This window comes from Barbatula barbatula, assembly GCF_947034865.1.
Source record: "Barbatula barbatula genome assembly, chromosome: 23".
NCBI lineage: Eukaryota > Metazoa > Chordata > Actinopteri > Cypriniformes > Nemacheilidae > Barbatula > Barbatula barbatula.
The window spans coordinates 7,740,955-7,753,125 of record NC_136786.1 but is presented as its reverse complement, the minus strand read 5'-3'; the positions used below and the strand labels follow the sequence as shown (position 1 = coordinate 7,753,125).

The 12,171-nt window shown below is 38.8% G+C and overlaps 1 protein-coding gene across 1 annotated transcript in view; it reads left to right on the top strand.

Moving 5' to 3' along the window:
- The window catches only part of gpr158a (G protein-coupled receptor 158a), a 63,044-nt gene that overhangs the window by 24,669 nt on the left and 26,204 nt on the right, over positions 1-12,171 (top strand). Inside the window, exons 3-5 of the mRNA XM_079447713.1 lie at positions 3,743-3,845; positions 5,757-5,986; positions 8,105-8,173. Of these exons, the coding sequence (XP_079303839.1) occupies positions 3,743-3,845; positions 5,757-5,986; positions 8,105-8,173 (402 nt within the window). The remainder of the gene's footprint in view (positions 1-3,742; positions 3,846-5,756; positions 5,987-8,104; positions 8,174-12,171) is intronic.

Below are 12,171 nucleotides of genomic sequence, written 5' to 3'. Positions count from 1 at the left end.
TGTTGTCAGGCAGTCGAGCTCCGGAGGAGACTGACGCTGAGGTGTCGGCCATGCTCTCTCGGGCAGCCGCGTGCATCAGGTTGCTCCGCGTGCATCAGGTTGCCCCGAAAACGCTCGCGGCTGGATGCATGGTTTCTGGGGTTGGGGAGCGGCCAAAAACCACGCCCCGCCCCGGTGCCGTTCTTTCCGGAGGTGCATGAAGAGCTCTCCAAGTCCTGGAATGCGCCCTTTTCGGCGCGTGTCAGGCAGGAGGGCTAGGTGGCTGTGACTTCCCTGGATGGCGGAGCGGCTAGAGACTATGTTTACTTCCCCCAGGTGGAGCGTGCGGAGATTTTACAATCTCCGCATGGAACCAGTTGCAGCCCAGGTCCTTAACGCCCCAGGCTTATAGGACGGACTCCTGGTTTGGGCGTACAGCTGCGAAAGCGCCTTCTTTATAATTAATTATCTCGGAGAAGGTAGGTTCTCAAGATCAAACCCCAGTCAGTCTCTCATAACGTCTCGTTCCCTCCATCAGGGAACGGAGGTTACAGACGTAACCGAGACGTTTTTTAACAAGATTGCTTTTTTTACATTTTATTTCTAAAATATGGTCAAAACTGTGAAATTTACAGAACAAGGCAACACATTTACAAGACAAATGGAAAAACTATTTTATATATATCCTTGTATCCTATAATTTTACGGTAAATTTAAATTTTTCTACAGATTTTTTTTACAGTGTAGCTACACACCGTATGAAGTATTAAACACATAATTAGTTTGCGTTTTGTATCGTTGGCATTCACATATGGTTCATGGTATGTCAGTTTTAAAACATGTATTAAAATATCTTTACTATGGATATTTTGTGAAAGCAACAGGGGATGCTAATTGTCTGCTTGACCCAAATTTTATTCTTAATCAATCGAACTGTCTGTCTTACTTTCCCTCTGTCTCTCTCTCTCTGTGACTCTGTGATTAAAAGTGAAGCGTCTGACAGTCTGAGCCCCTAAAATCATTGTGTATCCTCCCAGCTGCTGAGATCTGGCGCTGTGTCTGAGTCTGTCTGGCTTTAATTAGGATAGAATGTTCCCAGCTGAAGATCTCACCTGCTCAATACCTGCTGTCAGCTTGTGCTTTATCAGAAGACACTGTCCCTTCTTCACAGCATGAGCAGAAAGAACTCCATAGCCTGTTACCCTCATTTCAGCCAGAAGATGTTATCTGTTCTGTGATTTCTGTAGCTTTCCCTGCAGTAATTGAAGTTTAGCGGCTGTTGCTCAGAGAACATATGGTGTGTGGATACAGATGAATATTTGGATTGTAGTTGTAACTGAAAATGTTTTGGGATACAGGCTTTTACATACTTTAAATATGTAAACAAACGTTTGCTGAACAACATATTATTTTAAGTTATGCATACAGTGTATGTGGGCAAACAATGTACGTTTATAGTCTAAAATGTTGGGACAAACCCAGATCTAGAAAATTTCCATATTTGAGTCAACCGTGGATCTAAAGAACCAAACATTTTGGCATGAAACAACCCTGCAAAGATTGTTTTGTAATCTGCAGGTTGGATTGGTCAATATTTGACCCAACAACAGGTGAAAAAAAAATTACTAAATGACCAATATTTTCTATTTTATACCTTTAGATATTCGCTTCCTTTATCCTCATATGTCCAAATTTAAAAATCAGGAATTGTCAAAGTTGACAAGCACTTTTAAATACTTTTTAATGGTTAGATATTTGCCACATCAAGTGACAAAAAAAAGGGTGCCTAACAATGATTAGTGACAAAAAAAATGTATAAGACAAAATATGGAGAGATGAGGTTTCTGAAGGCCAGCCATGATATATAAATTAATTTTATATATAACAACTTATTGTAACACACAGAAATTGTAACAGTTTAGTTGTTTGATAGCTGTGAATGTTTTTATTGACTTTTATTTTAAAATATTGTTTTGCTTTAATTTTGAAATTCTGTTTGTATGTTCTTTTTATGTTGCCATTTCCTAATTTTGTAGGATAATTTGGTTAATGTTGGAAAATTTGCAATATTCAATATGTTGTGTCCACATGTTCTCGCTCTACGACATCAATAACCGTCAAAGTCCTGTGCTTACTGTGTCTTTGTTCCAATGACGTCATGTTATCATCTTTAGTAAGGTTTAAAAAAAAATGTTTCATATGTGAATCAAATCGTTAGCAGATTGAATCGATTTTCATCGAGAAGCAATTTTTTCTCCCATCCCTGAATGTATTTGGTTTTCTCTCTTTCTCTATTAATCCTATATGCTCCGTGTTTGCGCGTAAAATGTCCGGGTGCTGCAACGTCATTGCAGTTAACTTCTACCTTAATTGTTCCAAAGATGTCACATTATTATATTTAGTAACGTTTTAAAAAAAATTTTTTATTTGTGAATCTATTCGAATCGCTAGCGGATTGAATAGACATTCATCGGGAATTTTTTTCCCCAATCCTATTTTTAAGCATTGTCTTGTGATTGGTTCATTAGTTTTTCTAGCAAATCCTACATGAACAATGTAGCGAAATATTTTTCAAGTCTATGTTATGTGAAAAACCATAGAATTACAATATGAAACATTGAGTTAAAGCTTGATATGGATAGTTTAGTTATGGTTTGAGATTTTAATAGCTATAGGTTGAAATAGTTATTGAAACCCGTAACACTCTTTGGCTATTCTCCTGAGGACTTAGACCAGGATCCCACAGAAGCCTAAGAGACAGAAATAGAGTATTTTTTCCATAAAGATGGATTTGTGTAAGTGTCCTACAGTTCTGTGCTTCATTAAAGACGATGTCGCTGCTGTTCTGCTCAAAAATGAAGGCTTTGGCCCTCTATAGCTTGTTAAGAGCGTGCTGAAGTGGATCAGTCACCATCTCTGCTTTCAGACCTGGACTGCAGTAATAATAAAACCCTCAGGCCTGAAATACTGAGGATTATAAATATACACCAGTGCATTTGACCTATTGTTTTGTGGAGAATAACCTCTAGATACAGCATTCTTTTCCTCTTTGAATTCAGCAAACGAGTCTGAGTTTAGTTCTGATATTAATTACTTCTTGGCACATATAAGGAAATCTGTGCCAAAACTGTCCCTCGATGCCTTGTTTGAATATGAGATATCAGAGAAGTGTTTCTGTCAGCTGCTTGTATGCTAAATTGGACCTGATGAAAGATGCTGAAAAGCTTGCAGGAGATTGCCTTCCCTGAACTTTGTATTATGATGAAACACCATGTTGTTGTGGGTTTTGCACAGTTTTTTACTTTCAGATGTACTTGCATGTCCAGGTCGGGTGTTGCCCAAAAATAAAATAACATGTTTGTGTAGACAGTTGAAGGCATAGTTCACCCCAAAAAAGAAAATTCTTTCATTTTAAACCTGTATGACTTTCTCGCCTCTGCATAACACAAAAGAAGATATTTTGAAGAATGTTGGTAACCAAACAACGTCGGATTCACTTTTATTGTATGGACACAACAACAATGCGAGTAAATGGGTGTCGCCATGAACTTTAAACACATTTCTTCAAAATTGCCTCTAGCAATGTGAAAAACATCTCATTACCGTACCAAAAAAAGGAAGAAACCTTTCTCTCTCGCTTAACCTTTAATTTGAAGTGTGTAGATACAACCTGTCAATGTTGGATTCTATTGTTTCATATGGTCTTTTATCAGTCCCTCCAGTTACAGTTTTGTCATTTCCATCTTTTCTCTGTTTTCCATAGTGTCTGCCCATCCCAGGTCATGGATTTGTGCTGGACAAATATAAATGTCATTGCAAAAGTGGGTTTTACCATCCAAACAGAGTTGCAGTCAATGGCTTTAAAAGTAAGTAATGCTGTTGAAATGTTATGAATCTGAGTATGTGTTTATGTGTTTATAAAGAAAATGAGGGATCATACTGTGCTACAGCAATCATGAAACGGCATGCTGCAGAAATATGATTTATTGTAGCCTGTTTGGGGGGGTTAGATGCGGGGTAATGGATTACAGTACTAAATCTGAAACACTATCAAAGTGGATATGAGTGCCAGCGCAACATAAATGTTTTCAGGCAGGCAGGTCACATGAGGTTTTGGGGTTTAAGTCTTGTCTTTTGTTTTCATTTTTTACTTTTTTTAAAGAGGCTGCATGAAAAATAGAAAATATACGGCATGCAATTTGGTGGTTAGTGTGATTTACTATGGACAGCTTGTCAGTAAAGTATGGTTAAATGATGCTGTGTCTGAAACTCCAAAAATGCCCCACGGAAGAAGTACCATAACACACATATGCTATGTCCCAAACTGCTTTCTTATACTATGCATTAAAAGTACTTTGTTGTGGAAAAGTACAATTAACCGTGCAGCAAAATAGTATGCACACACTACTAACACAAAGCGGAAGAGGTCTTTGGCTGAGTCCGAAATCGCATATTGTTACAGTACGTACTGATTATTAATAAGTACCTACCTATTTGCCGTTAAACCAGTACGTTCAATATAGTAGGAGTGGGATGAATACATTTCAGACCTACTGCGTCCGCCATGTTTTATGGTCATGTGACCCACATGCCCTCTGACCTATTTCGTATTAACAACAACCTACATGTGAACGTTGATGAAAACATAAGTTCTCTTAGTCATGAGAAATTCATTTATTGGCACATATATTAAAAACGCCATTTGCCTTAAAGTTTTCCGCTATATTTATTTGATTTACTTTTGAAATTGGAACGTTGCTCAGCTCCCGTGGCATCGTGGGATAAATACGTTTCCATCCAATCCACACTCACGAATCTCGGCGGAAGCAGTAGACCATCCGGGTATTTCTCGCCCACTGTTTTTTGCATACTGAGGTTTCGGACATTCATGACTCATACTCATACTATATAGTATGAAAGTAGGCAATTTCGGATGCAGCCGTGGTTTCCTAGACGACATTGTGATCGTTAACTGTCATCAACAGTGGCATAACTGTTTTGAAAAGTGGTGGTGACAGAGATGATAAAACAATACTTTTATAAATTATAACTCATAATAACTCATATACTGTATAGTGGCCGCCCCGTCCATCGACTACACACTGCTTTTCAACGTCAGCTCTCACTATATGTTTTTACACAAATTGTCATATGGGGAAGGTCACTTGGCTGTTGCGGTGACTTACGCTTAAAAACGGTTTATTCCATTGACTAAAAATGTTGCTTGTTCATTTGTTAACACGTTTTTGTGCGTGGACAATGCATGCGCAAGAAAGCGCTGTGAGCGCGGATGATGGTGTAGCGGCTCTCTGTTTTCCGCAAATATAACTTGTACAAGTGTGAACAATGGGAGATGGTGAGAAAGCGGCGCATCCTGCGTTTAATAGGTTGGAAAAAATGTATGATTTTCAAAATGGTTTAGATTTTTTAAATTGTGTTACATACTATGTGTAAAATTGTGTTTAATACAATAAACAAAATGAAAATTGTGTAACAGAGGCAGAAAAAACAAGTTATGGTGTACACAGCCTGACTAGCACATGAAACACTGCAATCTGACAACTGATGAGACCACCAATGAGTAATGGCTGAAGTATAGTTCCCTTTTTACGCCAGGGACAGCGTACAGCGTGACACAAATTTCATGATCAGAATAGTATGCATGTCTCTGATAAATGATAGTTAAATCATTTTAAATAATTTTTCTAATAAGTACTTACAAATGATTTATAAATGACAATGTACTCAAGGAAAGACTTGATCGTTTTGTATCATAGCAAAATCAAGTGGAAAGGGTGTGGCGGGGTTGCCACATCACAGGGATCTGCCAGAAGATTCCAGTCTCTGTCTGCCCTGCCAGGAGGGCTGTGCTTTCTGTACGTACGACACGTCCTGCGTGGCACAGGGAGACAGCATCCTGCGAATGTCCATTCTCTCCTTCCAGGGACTGTGCATGCTGGTGGACTTCATCAGTATGGTGCTGCTCTACCATTTCCGCAGGAACAAGGTGAGCGTGTGCTGCCGGAAAGAAAACTCATTAAGACGGCAACTGTTTCCATACAGCACATCCTGTTCATATCGACACTGGGGTATTCCATGCCGAGTAACATTATCATCTGTACTTTGTGTCTGACCTTTTTTGTGGGACAATATATCTCCAGTTAAATTAGAAAGAGGGGAGTTGTATTGGTATTTTTAGCTGTTTTAATAGCAAGTCATGATATAATGAAGCAGTTCAACCTGTGGCACTCTGCACACCTGAAGACTGGATTGTGTCTGTTAACAGGATTCATTAAAGGGGCTTTTCTCAATCTGAAGTACTCTGTAGAGTAGAGAACGGATTATAAGAAAAGCTACATATCACACACACATACACACAGCGCTGATGGGAGCATTTCAGAAATGCGTGCATATGACACGGTCTGGACGTGAAGACACCCACGCATGTAGTGTGAGTTATAGCAGACTGGATTTGCAGGGAGCGTAAGGAAGGTTCATTAATCCCGCAGCAAGGCTCAATTTAGGCTGTTCGATTTGTAGGGCACTCAGTTTTGATAGTGCCAGCATTTTTATTTACTCTGGATGCACGTTTGGTCCGGCCACCGTCTGGAAGTGATCCATACATTCAGGAGAAGTCTAAATGAAAGCGACAGAGTTAAGATTAGACATTTTCTTGTGTTTCAGCTCATGCTGTCAAGCACACTCTATGGGCTGTTTGATTTCAGAAAGCAGTTGACAGCTCACCTGTTGCGTTAAATGGGATTCTCATTTTCTCTATTTTGAATGAGACCTGCTTGAAGAGACCAGCTGAAATATTTGTGACACAGTAGAGAGAGAGAGAGAGAGAGAGAGAGAGAGAGAAAGAAATGCACCCAATGATAGTTTACCCAAAAATATAAATTCTGTCATCATCCACTCATCCTCAAGTTGTTCCAAACCTGCATAAATGTCTTTGTTCTGTCAAACACAAAGGAAGATATTTGAAAGAATGTTTCAGTTCTGGGACACTGACTACCACAGTAGTCTATACAACCGTATACAAAATAATATATTTTGAAGAGGAAAGCAAACCGTTCTGGGGGAGTTTTCACTACCATTTAAAATGTTCCTTCTTTGGCAGTGAACGATTTCCCAGAACTGAATATGACTAACGTTCCTTCAAATATCTTCCTTTGTGTTCAGCAGAACAAAGTCATTCATACAGGTTTGGAACAACTTGAGGAAAAGTTGATGATGACAGGTTAAATCTCTTCACTTTCCCACTCTGCATAACTTGCCAGAACAAAATAATGTGACAATGGTCAATGAAAGCCGAAATTATAAACACATTCAGGGAAGGAATTACAGTAAAATCACTGTAAAAAATGGAAATATTGGCTCATTCAACTTTTATAGCTTTACCACAGTAACTCATAATGTTAGTCAGTAATTTGCATGGCCCTACGTGCCCGTATGAACTCCCCGCGATGTCTGGGCGTACTCCTGATGAGCTGGCACATGGTCTCCTGTGAAATCTCCTCTCAGACCTGGATCAGAGCATAAGTGAGCTCCTGGGCAGTCTATGGTGCTCTTAATGGCTTTGGATGCATGAGATCCCAGAGGTTCTCAACTAGATTTAGGTCTGGTCTGGGGAACGCCAGTCAATGTCATCAATGCCTTCATCATCCAGAAACAGCCTAGAGACTCTGGCCACATAAGGTCGGGTATTATCATGCACCAGGAGGGCTCTGCACTGCACCAGCATAAGATCTGACAATAGAGTTGAGGATTTCATCCCAATACACGTGGAGGTCTGTAAGACCCTCTGAGAATGGTGCTCCCATGACCACCGTTGTTGTTGCCTCTCCAGTGTACCTGTTGAAAATGGTTTACATTCACTTATGCTTACTTACCGGGTTGATTGATAGTCCTGAGGGTTAATTGACTTGGTGTTGAGCTGTGATGATCAGGTGTTCTCTTTATTTTTTAGAGCAGTTTATATATATACTATATCTATTATATATATACATTTCACAGTATATATATATGCAATCAAAAATATATGTCATGAAGATGTCGTAAATGGATCATTTCACAGTTTATAAAGTGGGTTTTCTGATGTGTTGTTGATTCTGGTGTGTTTTAGAGTATCAGAGCGTCAGGACTCATCCTGCTGGAGGCCATCTTGTTCGGAGCACTGCTTCTGTACTTCCCGGTAAGTTTTCATTGACTGCAGTTTAATGCCCTTTTTAACTGTAGGGGTGTAAAATCAATGGTGATTAATGTTCTTGGGCTTGTACTGCAATGTAATGTAGGAAAATGTCTTAGTAATAGCCCCGTTTAAAGCATTAAAGGTATGTTGAAATCGCTGTATAGATTTCTGTGACATAAATCCGTGTAGATTTAATTTCTTTAAATACATGAAAAATCGAATTGTAAAAGCCGCATTGACATAGCTGAATTAGAATTTACAATATACCGTTTTTGTATGGTTGCATGATATGGATTAAAGCAATGTAGAATAATTTAAGAAATTCAATTTAAAATACCAATAAAAGACTGATGTGCATCTTACAGTGTGGACACAGTACTGATGAAGATGAGTTTGTGTGCTTTAATCACTAGAATGGCTTGACATACATTAGTTTTGTAGTTTAGTGGCATTCACATGAAGCCATGGTTATGTCCTAAAACAGAAGGGTAAATATATCTGGTGATTTGACATCTCATATTTGTGTCCGCATTCCTCATCTTAAAGGACCAGTGTGTCATTTTTTGGAGGATCTATTGACAGAAATGCAATATATACATAACTACGTCCCCAGAGGTGTATAAAGACCTCACATAATGAAACACTCTGTTTTTATGACCTTGGATTGAGCTATTTCTACATACACTCGGATCCTCTTACATGGAGAGAAAAACTGCTCTATAAAGCATGTTTCATAAATACGTTATGTCATTCGGCACAGAAGCAAAAAGTGTTGACATGTTTATCTTGTGTCAGTTTTGCGAAAGGGAGGGGGCGGTCTGGAGTAAGCCATTGGTTGCCATTCGCAGAAATAAGTTGAACCACCAGGTGGCAACGGTTTCCTGGGAGCATCGATTCAAGGTAGTTGAAGAAAATTTGGCCCGTGTAGCCCCGGAGAGGTATTGCAATATGTTGTAATGCACATGCGTCAAATCCCGTGTGTACGCATATGAGTCGAAAGCAGTATAGTGTGCAAGGCTGTGCGTTCGTACGCTCGCCCACACGTAAAAAAAGAAGTATGCCACAACCTTAAAGAAGAGAGGGAGGCCTGAACTAAATGAAATAAACAAGAATATTAAAAATGGCAGATTTTCATAATAGAAGTCAGGGACAGCAAAACCAGAACCTCAAATAATAATTTCTACAGTACATGTCAATCAAGTAAGCACTAAGATAGACACAACAATTGGTATTCAGACAATTTCGTTGTTTAGTTAAAAGAAACGTGTCTTGTGTGTCAAATGAAAAATTGTGGTTTTCAACCAAGTTGTTTTCTTTAATTATGAGCTTTATGGGAAGCCAAACGCTCCTAGAGTGACAAACAAACATATTTAACTCAACGCACATCAGTTGAAACCCATAGGACAACAGTAAACAAATATGTTCTTTGTTTGAACCAAAGATTTCACTGAACAGATCGCTTTGCACAGCACGAGATGCACTGTGAGGTGAGATGTTACAGTATTGTAAACACGATACTCTGTCAATGTAAACATGTAGTGTAAACATATACAGTACATGATGTCAGTAAATGAGATCCGTGCATCAGGCACTGCAGGTGTAAATGCGTCGGGTGTGTAGAACCCGTCTGATTTAGCGTGTTGGTTTAATGTGAAACACTTCACGCTCGCAGCCCACCCTGCAGCTCTTCTCAGACAGTGCCAGTGCTAGCGATCTAAATATAGACCGGAAAATATTCTCCACTCATTCTACCCTGTCTTCTACTTTAAATAATTCCAGTGTTATCAAGAAGCAGAGATGCATCTCTTCGTGTTCCCTTGGCATTCCGCTTTGTGGAGCAATGCAATTTTTTCAGCTCGCACCCCACTTCTGCTGCTCAGCGTGTCACATGCAATAACTTCCCTCCACACTGTCTGGAATAGGACGGGGGATGTGGAGCGAGAGAGGGGAAACCAAATTACACGAGCTCGCGCGCGTTCAGCACTGGCTATACAACACTAAGAGACAGAGATAGAGCCTGCATCTGTGAATTTTACAGTGGTCTTTGGGTCAACCCGATATTTTGACGCCAAATTCTCATAAAATATGAAATATCATGAACTGATTAATAATTGTCCCCAGTGTAAATATGTCCTTCAAACAACCCCCCATAGCATTTCTCTGTGCCATCTCAGTCCATCTGTGTCTATAGCCCAAATCCCTTTCAGGTACATTTGTCTCTTTAGCTCTGCCTTTTGCCAACAATCTCCACCCATTTCTCCTCTGTCCAACTGTCCTCTCACTTTTATGCTTCAATGGCCTGCTCCCACTCTGACCCTGGAGCCCGGCCCATCAGGAGGTTAATGACAAACTGCTCTCCAACATCTTGCTTTTTAATGTGCGGGATACCCCCTTTGGTCATTTCACTCTCGAGAGTGAGAATGTTTTGTATTTAACAATCATAGAATAATATTGGATTTTTCTTACATTATGTATAAGTTTTGCTGAAACACATTATTCAGTAAAAAATAGCACTTTTTAAAATACATATTGTTTTATAGCCGCTTTACAATAAATATTAACAGTGCATTTATAATTTTTTTAATAAACTTATTAAGCTACTTTCCAGCCGGCAAACATATAATTCACTTTTAACTTGCAGTCAGCTACAGACTACCTGTCTTACCTAATGATTATTGTATTACCTTGCCTTAGCCATGTGTTAGTATTTTAACATTTTTACATTTATAATTCTCTGTCAATAAAAATTATGCTATATCATAGTGTTGAATTTACATTTCATGTAATACCTGTTTTAAAAAATACAATAATAATAGAATAAAATCTCTCCTTTAGTCATTTAATTTGAGTTTTCTAATAGAATTGGTAATGCCTACTGGTATAACCCGTTTTAATACTTTCAAAACAAATAAAGAAAAAGAGATAAATTATTTAAATAGCATTTTAGAGAGTACATCATATTGTCATTTATAATAACTTGTGCTTTGAGTTATACTGTTGTAGCCATCCATTATTGCTCATTTTATAATAATTTCATGAAAATACAAATGCCATTATGAATACACATGCCAAATATGTATATCTAAAGCCAAGGGCATACATAACACTGTAACCCAAGTTTAAAAACCAAAAATCATGTAATGCCAAATGGTGAAGTTTCTGTACAACGGGTAAGATACAGGTCGGAGACCGTAGGTCAGTGAATGTTAAAAGTGACCAATCAAAGGATCGAGAAATCTGCCATTATCCCGCCCCCAAAGTCTCACAAGTCAACACGGCGAGCAAGTGGGTGTTGAGCTGTTAGCATAGAGAGAATTGCGAGAGCATAGAGAGAATTGCGTGCGCGCTCATGAAAGCCTCTGCTCGTGGACTGCGTTTTTGCACGCGGAGTGTAACTGCAGTTCTGAGTTTTGGGACTGAATAAATGCCATATTCTCAACCATATAAAACACAACAGGCGAATAAAAGTAGTCACAGTTGTCTATCGCACAAACTGATGAAAAATAACGGTATAAAAGCGTTACAAATACCTTGCTTCGCAAAGCCGCACGTTAACTTTCTACGGAGAACTCTGTGTCTGCACGCAGTCAGCTCCCATTCAAACCTTAAGAGCCACTACTGTTTCATGTTTGAAGCAGACGTCATGACACAATTATGAGGTCAGAATTGTTGCATTATTCTGAATAATAAATAAACTATGATCCGCAAATAAATGTCGAGAGTTTCACAAACATTTTATGATGTAGGCCTAGTAGAATTTGTTTTCGAACCATAGTACGTAAATAGTAGTATACAACTGCAGTTAATCAATATAGTGTAGTTAATAATAAGGGCTGTGGCAGTGCTCTCAGTATAGTGTTATACGATAAAAAAATGTTGAAGCAATATTAAGAATTGAAGCTAATTGTACAAATTAATGGATTCTCCATACAAATGCACAAAAGTCAATGGATATTACAGGGCATTGCAGTAAAGCCCTTTTCATACAGAAATCCCTGAAA